The sequence below is a fragment of the Emys orbicularis genome, chromosome 2 (assembly GCF_028017835.1).
Source record: "Emys orbicularis isolate rEmyOrb1 chromosome 2, rEmyOrb1.hap1, whole genome shotgun sequence".
Taxonomy (NCBI): domain Eukaryota; kingdom Metazoa; phylum Chordata; order Testudines; family Emydidae; genus Emys; species Emys orbicularis.
Genome location: NC_088684.1, coordinates 291,480,194 through 291,507,323, shown reverse-complemented (window position 1 = coordinate 291,507,323; position 27,130 = coordinate 291,480,194). Strand labels below are relative to the sequence as shown.

At 52.2% G+C, this 27,130-nt stretch overlaps 2 protein-coding genes across 8 annotated transcripts in view; one reads left to right on the top strand and one right to left on the bottom strand.

Annotated features, from left to right (window-relative positions):
• Nucleotides 1-2,467: 2,467 nt before the first annotated feature.
• Nucleotides 2,468-11,279, bottom strand: MRPL55 (mitochondrial ribosomal protein L55). Of its 5 annotated transcripts, XM_065399261.1 has the most exons (5): nt 11,152-11,250; nt 7,337-7,429; nt 6,945-7,142; nt 4,544-4,745; nt 2,468-2,740 (listed from the first exon to the last, which is right to left on the bottom strand). In XM_065399261.1, exons 3-5 carry the CDS (start codon nt 6,968-6,970, stop codon nt 2,591-2,593), a joined length of 378 nt encoding a protein of 125 aa, XP_065255333.1. In that variant the 5' UTR covers nt 6,971-7,142; nt 7,337-7,429; nt 11,152-11,250; the 3' UTR covers nt 2,468-2,590. The 5 variants fall into 5 exon arrangements, with proteins under 5 accessions (XP_065255333.1, XP_065255335.1, XP_065255334.1 ...); XM_065399263.1 differs by lacking the exon at nt 7,337-7,429 and having other exon boundaries at nt 11,243-11,279; XM_065399262.1 differs by lacking the exon at nt 7,337-7,429 and having other exon boundaries at nt 11,231-11,272.
• Nucleotides 11,280-11,388: 109 nt separating this feature from the next.
• GUK1 (guanylate kinase 1) overlaps nt 11,389-27,130 on the top strand; it is a 59,237-nt gene continuing 43,495 nt past the window's right edge. For 2 of the 3 annotated variants that reach the window (XR_010561138.1, XM_065398717.1), the window contains exon 1: nt 11,389-11,459. Coding sequence is in view for 1 of the 3 variants with exons in the window: in XM_065398717.1 (XP_065254789.1) it covers nt 11,423-11,459 (37 nt within the window). In the remaining 2 variants the exon portion in view is untranslated. The remainder of the gene's footprint in view (nt 11,460-27,130) is intronic. The other variant, XM_065398718.1, reaches the window with a different exon arrangement.

Here is a 27,130-nt window from a genome sequence, read left to right as displayed (position 1 = left end):
ATGGCAGCCTGTCTGTCCTATGCACTGCGCTACAGACTAGGGCAATCAGCTCCTATTGCCCTGGCTCGCCACCCTGCTGGGGAACAATGGGTCTCTGCTGGCCTTTCATTTGCCCTGGGACCCCTTGGCTAGCTGGGAGCTGGTAGAGAGCAGAGGCAACAGGAGGCTGTGGGCTTGGAGCTGGGCCTGCCTGGCTGCCGAGAGCAGCCATCCCATTTCACAGAGCCCAGTTTGCCCTGATTCGGGGCCCCACCAGTGACAGCTCCGAATTGCCAGCCAAGGAGGGCACCGTGCAGCTGGGCTCCAGCGGAAGTGCAGCAGATCACTGGTGGGGGACACACAGAGCGAGCCGAGGAGGTCAGCTCCTTGGGAAGAGCCAGAGCATGGATCCCAGCAGGAAGGGGCCCTGGCCTGTCGCTGCTGATCACTGGCTCATATGCGCAAACAGTCGACACCAGCTGAGGCCCCTCCCCCAGCCCCGGCCCAGACCTGCCGGCGAAGGCGCCTATCCTGCGCCCCAGCCCCAGAGCTGCTTGGGGGGGGTGGGGGGGGGGGGAAAGAGAAGAGAAGAGAACCTCTCCCCCTCCCGTAGCCCCAGAGCACCCTCCTGAACCCCAAACCCATCCCTGGACCGACCCCAGAGCCCTTACCCCCTGCACCCAATCCTCTGCCCCAGGCCTGAGCCCATCTGTGGCCCCACCCGGAGCCCTCACACCCCTGCACCTCAACCCTCTGCCCCATCCCTGAACCCCTCATCACCAGCCCCACCTCACAGCCTGCACCCCCAGCCAGAGCCCTCATACCCCTGCACCCAACCCTCTGCCCCAGGCCTGAGCCCATCTGTGGCCCCACCCGGAGCCCTCACACCCCTGCACCTCAACCCTCTGCCCCATCCCTGAACCCCTCATCACCAGCCCCACCTCACAGCCTGCACCCCCAGCCAGAGCCCTCATACCCCTGCACACCAATCCTCTGCCCCAGCCCTGAGCCCCCTCCCACACTTCGAACCCCTTGGCCCCACCCTCATGAATTTTGTTATATGCACCAATATGGAGGTGATGCGTCACATATCACCTCCATATCAGTGCACATAACAAAATTCATTCCCCACATGGGTGGGAAAATTTAGAGGGAACACTGCTGAGGATGTGAGGGAAATTCCCAAACCTGAGCAATTCTTTTTAGGTGACAAATCTGAGGAACAGTTCCAGATTGAGGTGTCATTAGAGGAGGTTTTGGAACAAATTGATAAACTAAACAGTAGTAAGTCACCAGGACCAGATGATATTCACCCAAGAGTTCTGAAGGAACTCAAATGTGAAATTGCAGAACTACTAACTGTAGTTCATAACCTATCATTTAAATCAGCTTCTGTACCAAATGACTGGAGGATAGCAAATGTGAGGCCAATTTTTAAAAAGGGCTCCAGAGGTGATCCCGGCAATTACAGCTCGGTAAGCCTGACTTCAGTACCGGGTAAACTGGCTGAAATGATAGTAAAGAACAAAATTGTCAGACTCAGAGGAACATAATTTGTTGGGAAAAAGTCGTAATGGTTTTTGTAAAGGGAAATCATGCCTCACCAATCTACTAGAATTCTGATGGGGGTCAACAAGCATGTGGACAAGGGGAGTCCAGTGGATATAGTATACTTAGATTTTTCAGAAAGTCTTTCACAAGGTCCCTCACCAAAAAGGCTCTTAAGTAAGATGTCATGGGATAAGAGGGAAGATCTTCTCATGGATTGGTAACTGGTTAAAAGACAGGAAACAAAGGGTAGGAATAAATGGTCAGTTTTCAGAATGGAGAGAGGTAAATACTGGTGTCCCCCAGGGGTCTGTACTGGGAATATTCAACATTCATAAATGATCTGGAAGAAGGGGTAAACAGTGAGGTGGCAACATTTGCAGATGATACAAAACTACTCAAGATAGTTAGATCCCAGGCAGACTGCAAAGAGCTACAAAAGGATCTCTCAAAACTGGGTGACTGGGCAAGAAAATGGCAGATGAAATTCAATGTTGATAAATGCAAAGCCTCTATTTGCCAGGGGCTCAGAGTGGGTGATAGGGAATGGATCACTTGATGATTACCTGTTCTGTTCATTCCCTCTGGGGCACCTGGCATTGGCCACTATTGGAAGACAGGATACTGGGCTAAATGGATCTTTGGTCTGACCCAGTACGGACGTTTATATGTTCATACAAACACAGGACTGGAAGAGACCTCGAGACGTCATCTAGTCCAGTCCCCTGCACTCATGACAGGACTAAGTATTATCTAGACCATGAGATGATCACGGTTGAGGTATTTTTGATGAGTCGGACTGGAGGATCTTGCACTGCCAGTGCCCATACTGTATCTGAGTAGTGGATAAACAGAAACTTCAGTCTCCAGGACTGTCAGTCCAGTAGCTTTCACCAACACTAAATAACACATACATACAAAATGAAACAGGTGCACAGAAGAGAAAGAAAGAACCTTTACTCAGCTACGAACTTTCTCCTTATAACAGTAAGTTAGTCTCCTTCTCTGCAGGACAAGGTTGCCAAATCTTCCCTTTACACTTCCACAGATCCTCAGAACAAATTCATTTCTTCTTCCAAAATTTTCTGTAATCGTCCAAATTAAAATCATCATCCAACACTTGCTCCTGTTTGCTCTTAAGCCTTCTGGGATCGCGTTTCCGTAACCTCGCTCTTCTTTCGGCCTCGGAAAGAGTGTTAATGTCTACAGGCATCTGTGGAAGGGAACAAAAATTAATCAGTCAAAGGCATCTTATTCAAATACCTCAGTGTTCAAAAGGAGAGGAGTTTGCTGCAAAATAAAAATCCCAATAGAGGTTAATCAAATAGGAATCATTTTATTAATTACAATTCTCTTACTGATTGCTGGGGTTTCACTGGTTTGGGGGCAGATGCAGAAGTTATTCTGCATCCATCTGTTATCCCGAGGATGTATGATGTAGTAGTGAAAGGTCATCAGAACACAAGCATCTAACCTTCCAACAGGGGTTGACTGGGCAATGGGAAAAGTACTGTGGTATGTAGAGGTTGCAGTTATTAACACTGTGCAAAATAAGCTGAAAAAAAATAATGAATAAGTGGGAGGAGGGATTGGGTTTCTTTTCAATTAGGAAGATTGCATTTTTAAGTGGATTTATTACTGGAGAAAAGTGTTGGGCAAACAGCTCTGTGAAATGTAGTCCTGTGCTTATCCACACTAGAGATACAGCACTGGCTACTTCTCACCCCACCAGCCATGGTGCATCAACCCTGACTTGGATGGACCACATCTAGGCATGCAATGATAATTCAATTGGACTCATTCAGTACTAGGCCAATAAGAACCATTTGTGGTGGTGGTGGGTTTTGTGCTGTGGGCACCTACCCACTGGGAGCTGACCCAAGACCCACTAAACTTGTATGTAAGATCCATCAGATGGCAATGACTTTCAGTTTTGGGACTTGTTTTGTGCTGGTGACCTAAAGGTGAAAGGCATTTTATCCTATTACTAATCCCCTGAACCATCCAGACTCTGACCCACCTGCTCTTGTATTCAAGTGACTTTCCAAGGAGTAAAAGGATTTGGTTCCTGGAATCACCACATTCCCCCCCTAAAAGGCCTGTATCTCAGAGACCTGTCTTTGGCCAGAGGAGGCTGAGATCAGCGGGAAAGAGGGGGGCGGGGGTTGCCTGAAAAATGCCTGGAGCATGAGGTGGCTTCTGAACTGTAACCACCCACAGGACGCAGACAGGGCATTCATTACATTTCTAGGGTAGGGGAGATTTCAGCCCCATATTCTTATAAATGGGTGAGGGGAAAATAAAAAATTCTGAAGATTAGCCCCCTCCATCTTCAGTAATCCATTTGAAGGGAAGGGAGCACCCTTCATCATTCAGGCCACCACCTGGAGCAATGTTAACAGGCTCTAAAGGGAGATGCAGCCTGCCCTCAACAAGCAGGGATTAATGAATGTAACTTGGCCCTCTCAGGGTGGAGGCGGCTGGGGAAGCAAACTAGGAAGAAATTGGGATAGAGCTGAACACAACTTTCCAAAAATCCAATGTGATTGCTAATTAGTACTACTTCTACAGCTTTACAAAGTATTTATGATGTAGGAACACTGGAACAGCCACCCCAACAGTATCTAATGATCCACCTAGCCTGATGTCCTGTTGAAGAGATGACCATTAAAAATACTGGAGGCTCTACCTCCTTGGAGGAAGTTAATTGAACCTCATGTTTCATGATATGGAGACAACTCTGCCCCCGGACAAATGGACAAGCCTATTTGGAGGTTTATCACCAGCATCAAAGTGATCCATCCAGTCTAATATCCTGACCACCAATGATTTGATCCAATATGGCAAATCCTATGTGTGCATCAGTGACTGATACAGGATGCTTCAAAGAAAGTTGTAACTCCATCCTTCTCATTATGCAATATTGTGCAATACTCATATCTATTTGTGCAATACTCAATACAACCTCCATCCCAGCAATTCTATTAAAAAATAGATTTTGCTCAATATTTCTTACTGTAAGTATCCGCCTTGGCTCCTTATAGCGGATGTGAATAGTAGATCCATCAGGCCTGACCAAGAGCACTGGGTAGGACCTGCCGTACGTCTGCCTCTGAATGCGGGCGATGGACGTCCTGTTGGAGTTATGTTGGCTGAGGGATGTATGCAGATGGCAAGCAATGGGTAGTAACCTGTGCATTGCATCCTGACGCAACAAACTAAAGGGAATTCAAACAGGGCAGGGTTAGTTATTCTTTCCCTCCATTCCATAGGGAGGCAGAGAAAAAGGTAGTCAAGTTCAGTAGACTAACATCAGGGCCGGCTCCAGCTTTTTTGCCACCCCAAGCGGCGAAGAGGGGGAGAGAAAAAAAAGATAAAGCCGCGATCGGCGGCTGGTCTACCATGCCGCTTCATTCTTCGGCAGCAATTCGGCGGCCGGTCCTTCCCTCCGAGAGGGACTGAGGGACCCGCCGCCAAAGACCAGGACGTGCCGCCCCTTTCCATTGGCCGCCCCAAGCACCTGCTTCCTGCGCTGGTGCCTGGAGCCAGCCCTGACTAACATACATGACTACGGTCTTACCAAATTCATGGTCCATTTTGGTCAATTTCACAGCCAGAGGGATTTAAAATCTGTCAGTTTCACTATTTCAGCTGTTTAGATCTGAAATTTCAAGGTATTTTAACCATGGGGGTCCCGACCCAAAAGATGATCGTGGGGTGCAGGGGGGAGAGTTGCTGTTGTAGGGGGGCCAGGGGATTGCCACCTTCACTTCTGTGATGCCTTCACAGCTGGGCAGCAGCCCTGGAGCTTCCTTCAGCAGGGAAAGAGGCTCCCAGAGTTGGAGGTGAATCTGATCTCCCTCTGCTGCTGGGAGTGCCCTGCAAGGGGCTCCTAGCTGCTAGCCCCAGTCAATGGTGGATAAACGCATGGGCACTCCAGGAGCCATTGGGGGCAGAAGCCCCACGCCCAGGCACCCTGAGGGGTGGAAGCCCCAAGCTCAGCTCCGGGGCTGCTGCAGTGCAGAAGTGAGGGTGTACCACCCTCACTTCTGTGCTACCTCTGCAGGCAGGTCTGATCTCCCCACCAAGAGCCGCCATGCAGGGGAAGGACAAGTCCTGTCCTTCCCCAGCTCAGCCCAGACTAGCAGCTAGGAGCTCCCAGCTGGGGCACTCCCAGCAGCACAGGGAGATCAGATTTCACAGGGAAGGGCTTATTTTGTGGTCTGTGACATGTTTTTCACAGCTGTAAAAGGGGGTGCAGACTGCAGGGGGGGCTCAGGGCAGGGGTGCAAGAGGGGTGCGGACTGCAGGAGGGGGCTCAGGCAGAGGGTTGGGGTACAGGAGGGGTGCAGGGTGCAGCAGGGGCTCAGGGCAGGGGTGCAGGGTATACGAGGGGGCTCAGGGCAGGGGATTGGGATGCAGGAGGGGTGCAAAGTGCAAGCAGGGGGCTTAGGGCAGGGAGTTGGGGGGGTGGGGTACAGGAGGGGTTCGGGTTCCAGCCCGGCGCCGCTTACCTCAAGCGGCGCCGGGTGGCAGCGGCGTGCACTGGGGCCAGGGCAGGCTCCCTGCACCGCTCCCGGAAGCGCTGCGGCCCCTGGGGGACAGGGGGCTCTGCGTGCACTGCCCTTGCCGCGCCTCCAGGTACCTCCCCCGAAGCTCCCATTGGCTGCAGTTCCCCGTTCCCGGCCAATGGGGGCTGCAGGGGGCGGTGCCTGGAGCAAGGGCAACGCATGGAGCCCTCAGCCGCCTTGCCCAGGGGCCGCAGGGATATGGTGCCAGTGGTGCCACGGGCCGTATCCAAAGCCCCAAGGAGCTCGATCCAGCCCGCGGGCCGTAGTTTGCCCTCCCCTTCTCTACTCCCTCCCCCGGCCCAGTGTCTTCTATGTGCAAGCTGGGCTCTGCCAGATCCAGTGGCCCGTAGTGGCGGCCAGCAGCCCTGCAATCCATTTCTGTGGGGGAAAGGAAATTATGTGCAAAAAACATTAATTTCTGCAAAATTCTGCATTGCGCAATCTCACAGAATTCCCCCAGGAGTAACATTTCAACATGATAATAATATTCAGCGGATTATGAGTTTTCTAATGATACCTCACAAGGCATACTTTGTACAAAATATAACATAAAATGGTGAACATGGGGTACAGGGTCTCACAGTGACTGACTTCACTGGGGCAATCTGGACAATAAAGGCTGCAGGATCAGATCCTGTCGTAATGAGAATAACTACAAACTTTATTCTTAGTCATAAAAGGTCTGATCTTTTGAGGTACTGACTACCTATTGCAAGGAGGTGAGTGCTGTCAACTCCCACTGAAGAGAATGCCAGATTGCCCATTTATTCCATCAAAATGAACACACCCTGACCAACATCAGCCAGCCCTTTAGCCAAGTCACAGTATTTGGTATGTGAAGCTTACCCCAGAGTCCTGCTTACTGCTGCCATCCCGCTCTTAGGTAGAACCACAAAAGTCCAAGGAACTAGTTCAACAAGGGCTTTGTCTGGAATACTGGATTTAACCGCTGCATGAAACTATTCCATAAAGTTCTTCAAGGTAAGTGATCCAACTGTTACACCACAGCTCTGCACCATACACGTTCTTCTCTTTGTAGGTAACCTAATGACCAAATGGACCAAAAAGAGATGGATCAAGCAAAGCAGCCTTTTCTTGCTACTTTAATCAAATCTCTTCTGAAACTGCCCATTTTTTAAAAAAAACTTGCAATTCTGAGATACCTCATTAGCATTTTGGAATGTGCTTTAAAATAAAAAGTTAGTGTAAAGGAAGGTTCTGAGAACTGATGATTTCACCTTCTTTCTCTGCAAAATTATAGCATACGGCTGCTCATGTCAAGCCAATCTGTGCTCTGCATTCTTTGATCTTTCCAGGTAACAATGGTGCAACTTTCATTAAAGCAGAAACAGAAGATAAGGCAGATATCCAATGTATGACATTTAATTTTCTGCAGCAACATTTCTCATAGCCATTAGCAAGTTCACTTAATTCTTCATCAGATTTTATTATTAAGCCTTAGGAAAATAAGCTAATTTCCAAACACACGTCATCTGGAAACTGGCTAATTTCTAGAAGCCACTGGAGTTGCTGCGCCAAAGGAGAAGAGCTGTTTTCTAATGGCTGACAGATGGGTCACGTTGGGACTCTGCAATGGAGAAACCCATCTGGCTCTGCCTCTCTGCTCTCAAAAACCTACCTCTCCTCCTCTGACCCTGCTCTCCCGCTATGATGGTGGTTCACAACTCCTCTCATACGCCAAGAACCAGTACAGAGCTCAGAGCTCTGTGTGGCAACGCAATAATGGCAGCTGAGAGGAGAGAATGAACAGCAGGAGGAAATTGCTTTGGCAGGGAGGGATCATTGGTGGTGGAGGGAATCGCGTGCCTGGTGAGGGGAAAAGGAGAGGTACCCAAAACATGTACTCTTCAGTATCCCAAGGGTTAACACCTGCTCCATATTTCAGTCTAACTGCACCTGCAGGGTTAGTGATGATCCTGTTGTACAACATCAGGTCTGTCATGTGGGGTTACGGGTGTAATCACAGGAGGGGAGCAGTAGAGCCAGCACACATTTCAGACAGCTGGCTACACCCCTGAATGCATAGGGTAGGCTGCAGTGTGGCCCCAAACACCTCATACATTGATATCGACCCTCACATAGGAAGAAGTTATTTTCCCCCCTTTACTACAGTGGGCCAAATTTGTCCCTGGTTGAACTCTTTAAAGGGGCGACACCAGGAATGAATTTGGCCCAATATTTTCCACATATAAAATCTTTTAGCCATTCTGGTTACAGTATCGAGGGTGCTGTGTGAATTTTAGACACAAATTAACCAAAACCTGGCCATATTGCAAGCTGGGATCTCTGGGTAGGAGCCTCCTTCCTATAACCTTCCATGACTAGTCTGTGTAGCAGGGTCATGACTAAGCTCACACGCAACAACTTAAGACTGCAATAGCTTTTCCACTTGTCTGACTCTAAAAGCTCCCTAATGCTCCCATGTAATGGAGTTATAGCCTGCCCCTGCCTTCTCTGACCCCACTCTGCACGTAGCACACACATGCTAAACACATTACTATGTGTTATTTGTGTTGTGGCAACACCTGAAGGTTTCAAACAGGATCAAGCCCCATCACAATAGGGTGATGTACAAACACCTATCCAATTAGGAGCCCCCAGCACAAGATGGATCAGATCTTATCTTGCACTTGCAAGGACAGATTAATTGATTGAGGTATTATAACTAGAACTCGTATGATCCTAAAGCATCCCAACAGTGGGAAACTAGGAAAATAAAACCTACAAGGGCTGAGAAAAAGAAGTAGGGAGAAGCAGGGACAGAGTGATAGGCAGGGTGACAGGCTGGTGTAGCAGGGCAATAGGCAGTGACAAGAGCAGGGTGACAGGCAGTTATAGGGGCAGCCAGAGCAGGGTGACAGAGATGTGAGGGAGGGCCATGAGGATAACAGGTGCCCCAGGGGGCATGGCAGGAGAGGGGATGTGGGAGGCAGGTCACCCAGGGAACATGGGGGCAATAGGGCCAGGGTCATGGAGGTAGCAGGACTATGGTGCACAGAGAGAGCTAAGGCAGCAAGTGCAGAGGGTGTAAAGCCATGGGTCCAGAGGGAGCAGAATGAAGTAGCAGGCACGGGGGTCAGAGAGTCCTGGGATGTGTGTGTGTGGGGGGGGGGGAGGGGAGGGAGGCCATGGGGCATAGAGGAGGCTGAGGTAGCCAAGCGCAAAGGGGGGGGGCAAGTCATGGATCACAGGGTGGGCTGAGGTAGCTGCATGCTGAAGCGGGCTGAGGTAATAGGTGCATAGGGCCCTGTGGCACAGGGGGTGAGGTAGCGGGGGGGAGAGACCATGGAGCACAGAGGAGACTGAGGTACCGGGCGCAAGGGGGGGGGGGACACAGGCCGTGGGGCACAGAGAGGGCTGAGATATTGGGCGCAAAGCGGGGGGGACAGGCCATGGGGCACAGAGGGGGCTGAGGTATTGGGCGCAAAGCGGGGGGACAGGCCATGGGGCACAGAGGGGGCTGAGGTACTGGGCGCAAGGGGGGGGAGACAGGCTGTGGGGCACAGAGGAGGCTGAGGTACTGGGCGCAGGGGGGGGGGAGGAGACAGGCCGTGGGGCACAGAGGGGACTCTGGTACTGGGCACAAAGGGGGGGAACAGGCCATGGGGCACAGAGGGGGCTGAGGTACTGGGCGCGGGGGGGGGGGGGGGAGACAGGCCGTGGGGCACAGAGGGGGCTCTGGTACTGGGCGCAAAGGGGGGGAACAGGCCATGGGGCACAGAGGGGGCTGAGGTACTGGGCGCAAGGGGGGGGGAAAGACAGGCCGTGGGGCACAGAGGGGGCTGAGGTACTGGGCGCGGGGGGGGGAGGAGACAGGCCATGGGGCACAGAGGGGGCTGAGGTACTGGGCGCGGGGGGGGGAGGAGACAGGCCGTGGGGCACAGAGGGGGCTCTGGTACTGGGCGCAAGGGGGGGGGGAAGACAGGCCGTGGGGCACAGAGGGGGCTGAGGTACTGGGCGCGGGGGGGGAGGGAGGGAGAGGAGACAGGCCGTGGGGCACAGAGGGGGCTCTGGTACTGGGCGCAAGGGGGGGGGGGAAGACAGGCCGTGGGGCACAGAGGGGGCTGAGGTACTGGGCGCGGGGGGGGAGGAGACAGGCCGTGGGGCACAGAGGGGGCTCTGGTACTGGGCGCAAAGGGGGGGGAACAGGCCATGGGGCACAGAGGGGGCTGAGGTACTGGGCGCGGGGGGGGGGGGGAGACAGGCCGTGGGGCACAGAGGGGGCTGAGGTACTGGGCGCAAGGGGGGGGGGAGATAGGCCGTGGGGCACAGAGGGGGCTCTGGTACTGGACGCGGGGGGGGGGGAGGAGACAGGCCGTGGGGCACAGAGGGGGCTGAGGTACTGGGCGCAAGGGGGAGGAGACAGGCCGTGGGGCACAGAGGGGGCTGCGGTACTGGGCGCGGGGGGGGGGGAGGGAGAGGGAGGGAGAGGAGACAGGCCGCGGGGCACAGAGGGGGCTGAGGTACTGGGCGCGGGGGGGGGGGGAGGGAGAGGAGACAGGCCGCGGGGCACAGAGGGGGCTCTGGTACTGGACGCGGGGGGGGGGAGGAGACAGGCCGTGGGGCACAGAGGGGGCTGAGGTACTGGGCGCAAGGGGGAGGAGACAGGCCGCGGGGCACAGAGGGGGCTCTGGTACTGGGCGCAAAGGGGGAAACAGACCTTACCCCATGGTGACGCTGGCCGGGGACCCCAGGGGTGAGCCCTGTGGTTTGGGGGGGCGAGGTTCTGCGTCACACCTAGGAGACCCCAACCCACCAGCCCCCCGCGGCTGTCACGTCCCCACCCCAGAACCCACCCTCACGACTTCCTCCTCCATGATGGTTTAGCCCGTAGCCCAGCTTCCCACCATCACGCTCTGCCTGCCTGGCACTGTGCCCCTCCCCCCACGAGCGGACCCTTCGCTCAGCAAGGCCCGTCCCAAGCCGCACTCCTTACAGCCAGCACCCCGCTCCGCACAGTGGTCCAGCCCCACGGGCTGCCCCTTCTCAAGACACAATGGTTTACCCCTTCGGGGAGCTCACTCCCACTCACGTGACTAAAGCCCGGGCGCGCAGGAGGCCTCCAGTCCCAGCAGCCGCCACGCGCCGCCTTGTTCCCGCCCTTCACCTACCTGCCTACCTACCCTGCAACGTCATCACGCGGCGCCGGCGCCGCTAAGCAACGCTAAGACTCCAGAGGCTAAGAGCGCGCCGCCTGTCTCACGTGGGAGACGCAGGGGGCGGGGTCGCGCGCGGTGACGCGTGGGGAGGGTTCCCTATAGGCGGGGCTTCCCCAGCGCGGGGTGCCGGTCCCAGCTTCTCTCATGAGTTGGCGGCGCCTGTGCAGCGTGGCAGCGGCGGGTGAGTTGTAGGGGAGTCAGTCCCGGTTCCTCCTTCCCAGGTCCCCTAATACAGCCCCAGCGGCCCCGACTTCCTCCTGCAATGCAGCCCCATCCCTAGCACCCCCCCCGCGCCCTGTATCTCCCCTCCCCCAATACAGCCCCAGCTCCTTGTATCTCCCCTCCCCCCAATACAGCCCTAGCCCTAGCGCTCCCCTGCCCCTGTACAGCCCCAGCCCCCTGTACCTCCCCTCCCCTAATACAGCTGCAGCGCCCGCACCTTCCTCCTGCAATATAGCCCCATCCCTAGCGCTCCCCCCGCCCCCTGTACCACTCCTCCCCCCAATACAGCCCCATCCCTAGCGCTCCCCTGCCCCTATACAGCCCCAGCCCCCTGTACCTCCCCTCCCCTAATACAGTTGCAGCGCCCCCACCTTCCTCCTGCAATCCAGCCCCATCCCTAGTGCTCCCCCTATATCCCTTCTCCCCCCCATACTGTCCCACCCCTAGCGCTCCCCCACCCCTTCCCCCAATACAGCCCCATCCCCCTTCCTCCAGCCCCCTGTACCTCCCCTGCCCCAATACAGCCCCATCCCTACCGCTCCCCCCTGTACCTCCCCTGCCCCCCAATACAGCCCTATCCCCATCCCCAATACAGCCCCATCCCTACCGCTCCCCCCTGTACCTCCCCTCCCATATACAGCCCTATACCCCCGCCTATACAGCCCCATCCCTACCGCTCCCCCCCTGTACCTCCCCTCCCGCATACGGCCCTATACCCCTGCCTATACAGCCCCATCCCTACTGCTCCCCCCCTGTACCTCCCCTCCCGCATACAGCCCTATACCCCCGCCTATACAGCCCCATCCCTACTGCTCCCCCTGCCCCCTGTACCTCCCCTCATACAGCCCCATCCCCCCACCCATACAGCTTGTAGACATGCCCCTCATTGCTCGCGGCACAAATTCGCGGGAGACCACTCTTTCAAACACCAGTGCCCTTTTATTTCCTTGTATTTTCCCACCACCACTTAGATACAGCTTCATACAGTTTGCTATCAGGCAGGTAGCCCCTTGGGGAACAGCTTGCTCTTACAGCTAGCGGGGAGCAACAGGCCCTCACTTTCCTGTTCCTCCCCACCTACTTCCTTCCTGCTAGCTTTATAGGCCTTCCCCCATCAAGCTCACAGGCGTCTCCCCTTTAGGGCTTTAATCAGCCACCGCCTGTCCGCTCCAATCTCTTCCCCTTACTGGGAGCTGAGCTAGCGGGCTCTGAGCTAACAGGGGCTGAGTCAGTGCCATTTGGCCAGCACCCTGTTACACAGTCCCATCCCTAGTGCTCCCCCCCGCCCCCTGTACCACTCCTCCCCCCCATACAGCCCCATCCCCTTTCCCTCCCCAATACAGCACCATCCCTACCGCTCCCCCAGTACCTCCCCTCCCCCCATACAGCCCCATCCCTACCGCTCCCCATCCCTCCCCTCCCCCCAATACAGCCTGATCCCCCTTCCCTCCCCAATACAGCCCCATCCCTACCCCTCCCCTGTACCTCCCCTCTCCGGGCACCTCACCTCCCCCAGTACAGCCCCATCCCCGTTCCCCTGTACCTCCCTGTGCACCTCCCCTCCCCCAATACAGCCCCATCCCTAGTGCTCCCCCATTACAGCCCCATCCCTACCGTTCCAACTGTACCTCCCCCTCCCCCAATACAGCCCCATCCCTACCGTTCCAACTGTACCTCCCCCTCCCCCCATACAGCCCCATCCCCTCCCCCAATACAGTCCCATCCCTAGCGCTCCCCCGCCCCCTGTACCTCCCCTCCCCCAATGCAGCCCCATCCCTAGCGCTCTCCCCTCCCCCAATGCAGCCCCATCCCTAGCGCTCTCCCCTCCCCCTGTACCTCCCCTCCCCGAATACTGCCCCATCCCTAGCACTTCCCCAGCCCCCTGTACCTCCTCTCCCCCAATACAGTCCCATCCCTAGCCCTCCCCTCCGCAATACAGGCCCAGCCCCCTTCCCCCAGCCCCCATGTGCATCCCCCAAAATAGCCCCATCCCTAGTGCTCCCCCTAGCTCCTCTTCCCACAGCCCCCATACCTCATCATCATCATATTCCTATTACGCCTCTGGCGTTTAGGGCAGTGACTAAGCTCCTCCACTCCTGGCTGTTTCTGGCAAGTCTTTCAGTGATTCCCTAGCTGTGCCCCAGGTTTTTCGCTCGGCTTCCACAGCTCTTCGGCCTGTTGTTTTTGGGCGGCCTCGTTTTCGTTTGCCTTCAGGTGTCCATCTTATTGCTACTCTGGTGATGGAATCAGTTTCCATCTGAAGCACATGACCGATCCATCTCCAATGCCTCCTGGCAATGATGGTGCTCAGATCCTCTTGGCTGCACTTTGTCAATAGATCTTGGTTTGAGATTGTTCTGTGCCAAAAGATACGGAGGTTTTTTCTGAGGCAGGTTGTATGGAATTTTGGACATGTCCTACTTTCTCATTCCCCAGCATTCTGCACTCTAAAGTAGTGTTGAAAGTATGCAGCTCTGATAAATCTTGAGTTTGGTTTTGGTGTTGTATTTTGATGATTTCCAGACTGCATTATACTCCTGAAGGTGTTCCTGGCTTTACTGATTTTGTTCTGGATGTCCTGGCTTGTTCCACCGTCCTCTGGTGTCTGTGCCTTGTCGTGGTGGGACAGGTTGCGTTCTCTAATGATCCCCAGAGTCTGTGTCGGTGGGGGCTTTTTGCTCCTGGTAGGTTCAACCATGCCGAATTGGTCTGTGGGGGAGGTGCCGGACAAAACAGACACCCTGGTCCTCCAGGTTGAGGGTTAGGCACAGGGCTAACAAACCTGTATCGTAAAAAACAAAATACGTTATGGAAACAGCAACTGAGAAATTGACCATTACTATGTGTGATGGCCTTCAGGAGCCAATGACCTGTCTGACTGCCAGTGGTGAAAGCTAAAAGGAAGCCACTGGCATGAAGACTGAAGTGCTCAACACCAAGACAAAAACCAAACTTGGTTTTTGGAACGTATGAACAATGTATGAAACTAGGAAGCTAGCTCAGGGCACAGCAGAGATGAGATGCTACAGCTTACACATCCTGGGTGTCCGTGAGAGCAGATGGTCAGGATCAGGAAGATTAACAGCCTCGTGAGAAACTGCTGTTTTCTGGACGGGATAATGGACAACACTATGAGGGTGTTGCCATCCTTTTGAAGGAGGAGTGGAGCGTTCCCTGCTTGAATGGAAATCCATCAGCAGCAGACTTACGAGAGCCAGACTGAAAGAAAACCTAATAATATCACCCTGATTTAGTGTTATGCTCCGACAAATGACAGTGATGAAGAAGTAAAGGACAAATTCTACCTTACATTACCGGCAGAGTTAGGTTGTGGCGTGGTACTCTCTCTAACTATCGTCATGGGAGACCTGAATGCCAAGGTCGGTAAGGACAACACAAACAACGACAGAGCAATGGGAACACATGGGTGTGGCACGATGAATGAAAATGGAGAAAGGCTTGTTGATTTCTATAATATGAATGACCTAGTCATCAGCGGAACCCTATTTGAACATTGTGAAATTCACAAGCTGACATGGTATTATCCAAGTGGCAGAGATAAGAACCAGGTTGACCATATCATGATCAATGGCAAATGGCGACACTCCCTGACAGATGTGAAAGTGAGAAGGGGTGCAGATGTTGGCAGCGACCACCACCTTGTAACATCAAGCTACAACTGAGAAGTGTGGGTCCACCAAACAAGGGACATAGATGTTATGATATTGACAAGCGAAAGTCCCTTGAAATACAGAAAGCCTTCGTTCTGCAGGTAAAGAACAGGTTTCAAGCCCTTGCAGAGCTTGATGAAGAGGAGGGGAATGCGGATGAGGAGATCAACAAGAAGTGGGACAAAGTAACAGCAATTTATAAACAGAGCAATGAAGCTTGTCTGGGCTACAGGCAGAAGAGAAGAAAGGAGTGGATTACACCCAACACATGGAACACCATAGAAACCAGACGACCCCTGAAGAAAAAAGTTTGAAACAAAATCCCAGAAGCTGAAGGACAAATACCACAAGCAGTATAGCAAGGCACACCATGAGGTCAAACGCCTTGTGAGAGCAGACAAACGGCATTATATTGATAACCTGGCAACACAAGCAGAGGATGCAGCTGCTCGTGGTGAACAAGGAACTGTCTACAAAATGACGCAGCTTATCAGTGGTAAATAGCAGACACCAACAAACATTCTCATCAGGAACTAACAACCGAAAAAGAACAAGAAATGCGCTGGACAGAGCGTTTCAAAGAATTGCTGAACAGGGAGCCACCTAAAGAGGAAGCAAACATCCAGGAGGCAGAAGAAGATCTTGATATCAACACAGACACCCCAACTAAGGAAGAGATCATTCAAGCCATCAAATCCTTATAAAATGGGAAAGCTCCTTGCAAGGATAACTTGAATGCAGAATTGTTCAAAGTAAATCCTAAATTAGCAGGATCTATCCTGGCCCCTCTATTTACATCAGTCTGGGAAAGGGAAAAAGTGCCAGAGGAGTGGACCAATGGGGTTATAGTGAAGATACCAAAGAAAGGAACTCTGTGATTGTAATAACTGCCGTGGTATCACACTTTTATCTGCGCCAAGCAAAGTATTGTGTAAGATCATAGTCCCAGGGGTCGGCAACCTTTCAGAAGTGGTGTGCCGAGTCTTCACTTATTCACTCTAATTTAAGATTTCGCGTGCCAGTAATACATTTTAATGTTTTTTTGAAGGTCTCTTTCTACAAGTCTATAATCTATAACTAAACTATTGTTGTATGTAAAGTAAATACGGTTTTTAAAATGATTAAGAAGCTTCATTTAATTTTAAATGAAAATGCAGAGCCCCCCGGACTGGTGGCCAGGACCCGGGCAGTGTGAGTGTGTCACGGAGTAAGGGGGGACTCAGGGCCCTGCACCCCCGGCTTCCTGCGATTCACCATGACTCTCAGCCAGCCAGTAAAGCAGAAGGTTTATTTAAACGACGGGAATACAGTCCGAGACAGGTCTTGCAGGCACAGACAACAGGATACCCCTCAGTTAGGTCCATCTTGGGGTCCTTGGGCACCCCAAGCCCCCTCCAGAGGTCAGAGCTCTCCCTGCCTCCAGCCTCCTCACCAGCTAGCTTCCCCGAGTCTGCCTTCAGCGACCCCTCCCACAGCCTTTGTTCAGTTTCCCGGGCAAAGGTGTCACCTCGCCCCAGCCCCCTCCTGGGTTCTCATGTTACAGGCTCAGGTATTTCCCTTCAGTCATTCTCCCATCCCCCAATGGAGACCATCCTAGCCACACTCCCCTGTCAGCACTTACAGATCACAGTAAGAACAGTCCCAGTTCGTCACATCTCCCCCCTTCGAGACCGAACTGAGCGGGGTCACTTTAGCCAGTGACCCGGGGAAGTTCGAACCTACCCCCGTTCCCATGGATGCCCCAGCATCCCTCCCATTCCTGGGTGAGAATTACACCAGGCCCCTCCAGTTTCACTCCCCCCCTTAGGTCGGGGGTGCTCGAGGGCATTTGCAGTTCGCATGGGGGAAGGGTTATGCGGCCTGTGCCCTTTTCCCACCCCAATACCCCTGGGGTTCCAACTGGGCTGCGGTCTTCTCCCAGCGCTCCAGTCTGGAGGTCTGTGCTTCGGGCTCTCTTGGTTCAGAGCCCCGCTTTTAACCTTGGCCACCCTCTGGAAAGGCTCCTCTATGCTGGGCAAGGGTCCTAAAGCCGTTTTCCCCTTGTCCCGGGCCTTCCTTCCCCTCTGACAAGGGTCACAGGATCGGCAGTACTGCCGGACAGTAACAAAGACCCCAGGCCAGTAAAAGCTCCGTAGCAGCCTCTGCTGGGTACACCAGGTTCCCTGGTGCCCTGAGAGCGGGGTGTCATGGGCCCGGTACAGCAGCTGGCGGCGATACTTCTGGGGTACCACCAGCTGCCTCCTGAACCCCCCTGACTCCATTTTCCCTGGGGGAGCCCATTCTCGGTACAGGAACCCCTTCTCCCACAGGAACCTTTTCCGGCCACCTCTCCCCATGGCCTGTACCGCACCGAGGTCGGCCAGGTCCCTTATCTTCCGTAAGGAGGGGTCTTTCTGCACCTCGGCCTGGAACTCAGCAGCTGGGACAGGGATGGCCACCTGCTCTCTCTTGCCGGCTGGGTCTGAGGCCGCAGCCTCCCTGAGCCGTGTCCCTGGGCGTTCCCTCCCCACCAGGTTAGGGTCCTGCGCCTCGGGCAAGGCACCCTCCCCAAGGCCAGGGCGCAGTGCCCCTCGCCGGCTCTGACTGCGGGTCACAACCAGTGCACTTGGTGGGTTGCTTGACCAGTCCTCCAGGTCCCCCCCCATCAACACCTCAGTGGGCAAATACGGGTGCACCCCCACATCCTTGGGGCCCTCCTTGGCCCCCCACTTCAGGTGTACCCTCGCCACGGGCACTTTGACTGGTGTCCCGCCCACCCCCGTCAGGGTCAGGTAGGTGTTGGGCACCACCTGATCTGGGGGCACCACCTCGGGCCGGGCCAGCGTCACCTCTGCGCCCGTATCCCAGTATCCATCGACCTTCCTCCCATCCACCTCCAGGGGAACGAGGTACTCTTTCCGGAGGGACCGCCCCGCGCCCACCGTATAAACCAAAAACCCTGAGTCTGGAGCATCCCGCCCCGCAGAGGAGCAGGCCTGGAGCTCTCCTCCCTCCTTAGCAGGTGGTACTCTGCCAGCCCCCCTTCCCTGGGAGTGCTGCCTCTCGCCCGGCTGGGTCTCTACCCAGTCAACCCTCTGTGGGTTTGGTCTGCTCAGTCTGTCCCTGAGCCTGGGGCACTGGGCCCGTATGTGACCTCTTTGGTCACAGTGATAGCAGACCATGTCCCAGGGGTCCCCTCGAGTGGGTTGGATGGACCTGACGCTGGATCTTCCCCTTTGGTGGGGTTTCTCCGCATTTTCCCGCTGGGATGGCCCATGGTGACTCTCGCTCTGCGTTGAGGTGGGACTGTTCCTTTGGGACTCCTCCCTGCCAGCCCCTGACCGGCTCTTTACAAACTCATCGGCCAGCCGGCCTGCATGTCGCGGGTTCTCTGGCTTTTTGTCCACCAACCACAGCCTCAGGTCGGATGGGCACCGCTCATACAGTTGCTCCAGTACCAGCAGTTTAACCAGGTCCTCCTTTGTCCGGGCCCCAGCAGCCCACTTGCTGGCGTATCCTTCCATGCGGACGGCTAGTTGCAGATATGAGATCTCCGGGGTTTTATCCTGACTCCGGAACCTTTCCCGGTACATCTCAGAAGTCAGCCCAAACTCACGTAGCAGGGCCTTTTTGAATAGTTCATAGTCCCCTTTTTCCGCCTCTTCTAGTTGGCGGTACAAGGCCAAGGCTTTGGGGTCCAGTAAGGGGGTGAGAGCCCGGAGTTTGTCTGCAGGATCAACCTGGTGCAGCTCGCAGGCCGTCTCAAAGGCATCCAGGAAGTCATCCATGTCCTCCCCCTCCTTGCGTGGGGCCATGATGCACTTATCAAAGCTTCGTGCAGTCCTGGGTCCCCCCTCACTCACCGCAGCCGGGGGCTCGCGGCCCTTCAGCCTCGCCAGCTCCAGTTCATGATGCCTCTGTTTCTCTTTCTCCTCCCGTTCATGCTGTCTCTGGTGTTCACGATCCTCCAGCTCTCTCAGTTTTAGCTCTATCTCCCATTCCAGCCCATTCCGCTCCACGGATGCCGAGCGTCGCCGGGAGGATCCCCTGCTGGCCGGGGGGGTCACTGCGCCCTCGGTATTTGCTGGGCTCCTCCCCACCCTTCCCCTAGGCGTAGGAAGGAGGGGTCTCTGGAAGCCCTCAGCAGCCGGCTGACCACTCCCAGCTGGGACAGACACTGGGGCCTGCGCTGCATCTGCCAGGCTGCTTCCCTCAGAGACAGGGATCAGTTCATTCGCGCGATCTCCCTTCTCCAGCTGGGCAATGAGCTGTTCTTTGGTGAGCCTCCCAATGTGCACCCCCCTCTGCTTGCACAGCTCCACCAGGTCGCTCTTAAGCCGCTTGGCATACATCTTCCTGCTGGCCGCTCACAGGCCTGTGTGCTCACCGCTCCCCACAGTCTCCAGGGAGACCCCTAGTGTGCCAGCCCTTCTCGAGGTCACCACCTCTCTGCCAGGGTCGAGCTGCAGACTCCTCCCCCCCTGGGACCACTCGCTGCGATCCCCCGGGGGACCCTGTTACTGCAAAAGTCCTTCTCTCTGGTCACACACTCCCAGGGGTGATAACCGTCTCTCTCTGACTCCTCAGCACGCCTGGTCCCCGTCAATCCCCCTTCGTTTTACTTCTCCCCAGTCACTTACTGCAGGAAGCGCCGTCCACGGGGTGCAGTAGATCCCACCGCTGCCACCAGTTGTCACGGAGTAAGGGGGGACTCAGGGCCCTGCACCCCCGGCTTCCTGCGATTCACCATGACTCTCAGCCAGCCAGTAAAGCAGAAGGTTTATTTAGACGACGGGAATACAGTCCGAGACAGGTCTTGCAGGCACAGACAACAGGATACCCCTCAGTTAGGTCCATCTTGGGGTCCTTGGGCACCCCAAGCCCCCTCCAGAGGTCAGAGCCCTCCCTGCCTCCAGCCTCCTCACCAGCTAGCTTCCCCGAGTCTGCCTTCAGCGACCCCTCCCACAGCCTTTGTTCAGTTTCCCGGGCAAAGGTGTCACCTCGCTCCAGCCCCCTCCTGGGTTCTCATGTTACAGGCTCAGGTATTTCCCTTCAGTCATTCTCCCATCCCCCAATGGAGACCATCCTAGCCACACTCCCCTGTCAGCACTTACAGATCACAGTAAGAACAGTCCCAGTTCGTCACAGAGTGCCACTGAAAATCAGCTCGCGTGCCACCTTTGGCACACGTGCCATAGGTTGCCTATCCCTGGTCCAGCGTATATCAGAGGTAGTTGATAGCGTTCTCAGAAAAGAGCAAGCTGGTTTTTGGAAAGGGCGTGGATGCACAGACCAGATCATAATAGAACAGTGCTTAGAATGGCAATGGCAACTCTACATAAATTTCATTGACTTTGAGAAGGCTTTTGATAGCATTCACAGGACCAGCCTATGGCGTATTCTGCAGGCATATAGAATTCCTTTCCATATAATCAACGTCATCAAAAGCTTCTATTTCAACTTTATATGCAGTGTTGATCAGAGTGAGCTCAGTTTTGCAGTCAAAACAGGAGTATGTTGGGGTGTGTCGTGTCTGCAATCCTCTTCAACATTGCCATCGACTGGGTAATGAGGCGTACAACAGAAGACATGCCAAGAGGCATTAAATGGACATTCTTCTCATCCCTTGAAGACCTGGACTTTGCAGATGATGTCGCTCTCCTATCATATACCCAACACCATATACAAGAAAAAACAACTCGACTCAACGCATTCAGCCAGCAAATTGGACTGAAAATCAACCGCAATAAGACAGATATCATGACCTTTAATATTGCCTCACCATCACCAGTACGGATAGAGGATTATGTTCTCACCAATGTAGAAACATTCACATACTTGGGCAGCAGCATCAGCCAGGACATCTGGAACAAAATCAATAAAGCCCCATACCTCTCGTCCCCCAATATAGGCCCATCTCCCCAGGGCTTCCCTCAGCCCCCCCATACTCCCCCCCCAATACAGCCCCATTCCTAGATCCCTTCCCCGAGCCCCTGTTTGCCTCCCCAAATACAGCCCCATCCCACCGCTCCCCCCAGCCCTGTATCTCTCCTCTCCCAATACAGCCCATTCCCAGTGCTCCCCCCTAACCCCCCTTCCCACAGCCTCCTTCTGGCCCCAGCTCTCCCTCCCATCTCCCAATACAGACCCATCTCTAATACTCCCCCCACCCCACTCAGGTTCCCCTCCCACAGCTCCCCATGCCTCCTTAGCTTCCTGACCCCTGCACCCTCACTCCCACAGCCCCCCTTGTTCTCCTCCAACAATACAGCCCCATCCTCAGTGCTTCTCCCTTAGCTTCCTGCTTGAGCTCCCCTTCCACATGCACTCCATGGCCCCCAGCTCCCCTTTCACATGCACCTCAGGGCCCCCAGTTTTCTTCTCAGCCCCCTCCCAGAACCAAGATACCCCCTTCTCCACAGGCTCCCCCTCTACCTGCCTCTCCTTTCCCATCCCACCCTCTGGCTTCAGGGAGAATTATCTCCCACATTTGTGATAGTACAGGCTGTTGGCATTTTAAATGTCTCTGACAGCTTCTGCCCCAAAGCACTTTGCGGGCTGGATGTGGGTGATGCCAAACTCCGTGTGGGGGTAGTAGCCACCACAGCCCTCTACTTGGTATGGCAATTTCATACTGTGCTGAATGCACTGTTGACACCTGATCAATAGTGTTGAAATGAAGGAGAATCCCCTACGCTCCAACCCCCAAAATGCAGCCTCCCTTGGAAGGGAAATTTGGTCTGTTTAGCTGTGCATAGAAAAATCACCCAACAATACAGATCAGGGAGTGAAAAGCATGTGTCTTACTGCAGTGTAGACATGCCTTCTGTGTCTAGTTGCTGCAGCTCTTCTGTCTCTTGGGGCTCTTGTGTTGTTGCTTTATGGATGCCCGGAACAGGTTTCTAGTACCTTTCCATCTTTTCTCAATACTCTGTTGAAGACTGGCCTTTTCTCCCTATCTGTACCTCTTTGTTTCTCGCTCCCTCTGCAGTTACTTAACTCTGGGTTTGTCTATGCTTAAAACGCTGCAGCTGAAGACACTACCTATTCTGATGGGAAGGATTCTCCCATGGGCATAGGTACTCCACCTCTCTGAGAGGTGGTAGCAAGGTCAACAGGAGAAGTCTCCCATCGACTTGAGTGCTGTCTATGCTGGGAGTTAGGTTGGTTTAACCGCTTCACTCCGGGGTATGGATTTTTCACACCCCTGGAGTGACGTAGACAGACCTAATTTTCTAGCATAGACGAGGCCTTGGTTATAAAAGGGCCCCAATATTTGGGTATTGTACAGTGCTTTGTAAATAGCACTGAGTGCCCTGCTATGCACAGGGGACTTATGGTATTTGTATGGCACATCAAGTCCTGGCCCTACCCATCCTAGTCTCTCTCTCCTTCCCTCCTTGTTAATCCTTAGCAACCAGTGTAGATTTCTCTTGGACTGGTTAGTGCTCTTTGCTCTGATGCCTTTTCGAGTAATGTATTCCACAAACCCATTTCACTGCTGTCAGTTGAGATGATTTTCCATCTCCTTTTCCCCTGAACTGACCAAACTCAGGAGGTGTTCTTATGAAACAGTGTTTTCATAATGCTTAAATTGGTTTACTAGTGGATTATATTGATTTATCCTAATTCAGTAAGAAAGAGCTAAACCATTTCTGAACCAGTTTAAATAACTCGTCTAAGGAAGTTAAGCAGCAGCTACTAAACTAGATGCTTTTAAATCAGCAGGTTCAGGTAACTTAAATCCAGGACTTTTAAAAGAACTGGCCATAGAGCTCTCTGCACTGTTAACGTTGATTCTCAATAAATCTTGGAACACTGGGTAAGTTCTAGAGCACTAAAAGAAAGTGAATGTGTCAATATTTAAATAGTAGACAGGACGATCCAGGTACTTATAGAATTATCAGACTGACATCAGTGGTGGACAAGATAGTAGAATGGCTGATACAGAACTCGATTAATAAAGAATTAAAGGAGGGTAATATAATTAATGCCAATCATCCTGGGTTTATGGAAAATAGATCCTGTCAAACTAACTTGATATCTTTTTTTTAAGTGATTACAAGTTTGGTTGATTAAGTATATTACACAAATACTATTACCTTTGACTTCTGTAAGACATTTGACTTGGTACCACACAGCATTTTAATTAAAGTAGAAGAATACAAAATCATCTCGGCGTTCATTAAACAGATTTAAAAAACTGGCTGACTAGTAGGTCTCAAAATGTAATTGGGGAATCATTAACCAGGTGTGTTTGTGGGGTCCTGCAGGGATAAATTATTGGCCCTATGCTATTTAGCATTTTTATCAATGACCTGGAAGAAAACACAAGCATTACTGATGAAGTTTGTAGATGATACAAAAATCGGGGGAGTGGTAAACAATGAAGAAGACAGATCACTGGTACAGGACAATCTGGATTGCTTTGTAAACTGAGTGCAAGCAAGCAATATGTATTGTAATATGGCTAAATGTATACATCTAGGAACAAAGAATGTAGACCATACATACAGGATAGGGGACTCTATTCTGCGAAGCAGTGACTTTGTAAAGGACTTGGGGGTCATGCTAATGGAGCAGACTGCCTAGGAGGCTGTGGAAGCTCCCTCACTGACTGTTTTCAAAAGGAGTCTGGATTGCCATCTGTCTTGGGTGGTTAGACACAACAAATCCTGCATCTTGGGGGGGGGGGGGGGGGGGGGTTAGATTAGATGACCCTTGCGGTCCTTTCTAACCTTATGGTTCTATGATTCTATGCTGGATAATCAGTAAAACATGAACTCTTACTGCGAGGCCGTGGCCAATAGAGCTAATGCGATCCTTGGATGCCTAAACAGAGGAGTATCAAGTAGGAGTAGAAAGGATATATTACCTTTGTATCTGGCACTGGTGTGACGGCTGCTGGAATACTGTGTCCAGTTCTGGTTTCCACACTTCAAGAAGGATGTTGACAAATTGGAGAGCAGTCAAAGAAGAACCACAAGAATTAATAAAGGATTAGAAAACATGCTTTATAGTGATAGGTTCCAGGTGTGCAATCCCTTTAGTTTAACAAAGAGAATGTTAAGGGGGTGACTTATCACAGTTTATAAGTGTCAAATTTGTTCCCCAAGTAGGTAATTGAGGGATCTTCAGTCTAGCAGACAAAGGTCTAACACAATCCCATGGCTGAAAGTTGAAGCTAGATAAATTCAGACTAGAAATAAGGTGCAAATTTTTGATGGGGTAATTAACTATTGGAATAATTTACTAATGATTGTGCTGGAGTCTCTATTGCTGGAAACTTTTAAATCAAGATGGGATGTTTTTTGAAGAGATGTTCTTTAGTTCAAACAGGAAATAATTCAGGGCAAACACAATACCGGTCTTTAAAAAGGGGAACAAAAAAGACCAGGGGAATTATAGACTAGTCAGACTAACTTCAATACCTGGAAAGATACTGGAGCAAATTATTAAACAATCAATTTGTAAGCACCTGGAGGATAATAGGGTTATAAGGAATAGTCAACATGGATTTGTCAAGAACAAATCATGCCAAACCAATTTTAATTTCTTTCTTTGATAGGATTACTGACCTAGTGGGGGGGGGGAAGCTGATGATGTGATCTACTTTGGTTTTAGTAAGGCTTTTGACACAGTTCTGCATGACATTCTCATAAGCAAACTAGGAAAATGTGGTCTAGATGAAATTACTATAAGGTGAGTGCACAACTACTTGAAAGACTATACTCAAAGAGTAGTTATCAATGATTTGCTGTCAAAGTGGGAGGGTGTATCTAGTGGGGTCCCACAGAGGTCAGTCCTGGATGCGGTACTATTCAATATTTTCATTAAAAACTTGGATAATGGAGTGGAGAGTGTGCTTATAAAATTCCCAGATAACAAGCTGGGAAGGGTTGCAAACACTTGGGAGGACAGGTTTAACGTTCAAAGTGACCTTGAGAAATTGGAGAATTGGTCAAAATCAACAAGATGAAATTCAATAAAGACTCATGCAAAATACTTCCCTTAAGACAGAAAAATCAAATGCCCAACTACAAAATGGGGAATAACTGTCTAAGTAGTAGTACTGCTGAAAAGGATGCTGAAAAGGGTTATGGTGGACCACAAACTGAATATGAGTCGTTAATGTGATGCATCTGCAAAAAAGGTTGATTATGATTCTGGGGTGTATTAACAGGAGAGTTGTATGTAAGACACAGGCAGTAAATATCCTGCTCTTCTCAGCACTGGTGAGGCCCCAGCTGGAGTACTGTATCCAACGCTGGGCACCACAATTTAGAAAGGATGTGGACAAACTGGAGTATATCCAGAGTAGAGCAACAAAAATAAAACGTTGACAAAGCTTGATCTATGAGGAAAGATTAAAAATACTGGGTGTGTGTTCTTGAGAAAAGAAGACTGAAGGGGGACCTGATAAGTCTTCCAGTATGGTAAGGGCTGTTATAAAGAGGATGGTAATCAGTTGTTCTCCATGTCTACTGAATGTAGGACAAGAATCAATGGGCTTAATCTCAGCAAGGGAGATGTAGGTTAGACATTAGGAAAAACTTTTAACTGTAAGGGTAGCTAAGCTCTGGAATAGGCTTCCAAGTCCCCATCATTGGAAGCTTTTAAAAAGAAGTTGGACAAACACTGTCAGGGATGACCTAGGTTTACTTGGGGCATGGCTACACTTGCAGATGTAGAGAGCTTTGAGTTAAACCAGCCTTCGGAGAGCACAGTAGGGAAAGTGCTGCAGTCTGTCCACACTGACCGCTTCAAGCGCACTGGTGTGGCCACATTTGCGGCACTTGCAGCGGCATTGGGAGCGGTGCGTTATGGGCAGCTATCCCAGCATGCAAGTGACTGCAACATGCTTTTCAAATGTGGGGGGTGAAGTGTGATAGGGAGTGTGTTGTGTGTATGTGTGTGGGGGGAGAGAGTGGGTTTTTGGGGGGCTGAGAGCATGTCAGCATGCTGTCTTGTAAGTTCAGACAGCAGCAGACCCCCCCTCTCCCCTGCCCCTCTCTCTCTCTCTCTCTCTCTCACACACAGCGTTCCACAGTAATGGTTGCTTTGTCTCGGAGCAGATAAGCATGCCAGCTGTCAGAAACGGAGCTTTGAAAGGGCATATCCGCATTCCTGCAGCGATTCAGAAACAATGACCAGAGTGGCCACTTGACTTAAGGGGATTATGGGACATTTCCGGAGGCTGATCAGAGCGCAGTAATGCAACACCTCGTTCACACTGATGCCCGGGCTAAGGTTGTAGCTAAGGCGCAGCAAACGTTATTCTACTCGCCGATGTGGAGTACTAGGAGTGCTGCGGAGTCAGAGTGCTCTATGTGTGGATGGGTAGTGAGCTAGGGCACCCAGGGCTGCTTTAATGCGCTCTAACTCACAAGTGTAGCCAAGCCCTTGGTCCTGCCACAGCACAGGGGGCTGGACTTTGTGACCGCTCAAGGTCCCTTCTCAGCCCTACATTTCTGTGGTTCTTTGATGTCTGGCTTCCTGTATAATACAGGAAGCCATACTAGATGATCACAATGGTCCCTTCTTGCTTCATAATCAGTGAATTTATGAAATTGTGTCTACAGACTGGTTTTCACTGGTTGAAATAAATTGATTTCCGAACTGATTTTAGTTAAACCCTGGCAGATTTTGTATGTAGTGACTGCAAACCTGAACTGTGAACTGGAATTGTAGCTCCTAGATGATTTCCTCTGTAACCTTGGGCAAGTCAGTCAACCTTTGTCACAGCTTTCCACATCTGTGAAAGGGGAATAATGATGCCTGCTGCACATAGGTGTTCTGAGGGTTAATTAGCATTTGTTTACAAGTATCTTTGAAGATGAAATGTCTAATATTTGTGCCAAACAATATTACTGTGATGTGGAGTTTTAAAGTTGCAATTGGATATTTAATCAAGCTTTTATCTTGTCTTTTGCGTTGAGAGGAAGGAATTTTCCCTCCTATTGATTTAGTTAAGCCCAGC

Excerpts from the sequence above, each read along its gene's own strand:
- MRPL55 (XM_065399263.1), bottom strand. The coding sequence starts at position 6,970 with ATGGCAGCAGTAAGCAGGACTCTGGG. Across the intron at positions 4,746-6,944 it reads GCAGTAAGCAGGACTCTGGG|TTTGTTGCGTCAGGATGCAA; the intron begins GTAAGCTTCACA and ends AATTCCCTTTAG. Across the intron at positions 2,741-4,543 it reads AGCCAAGGCGGATACTTACA|ATGCCTGTAGACATTAACAC; the intron begins GTAAGAAATATT and ends TCCCTTCCACAG.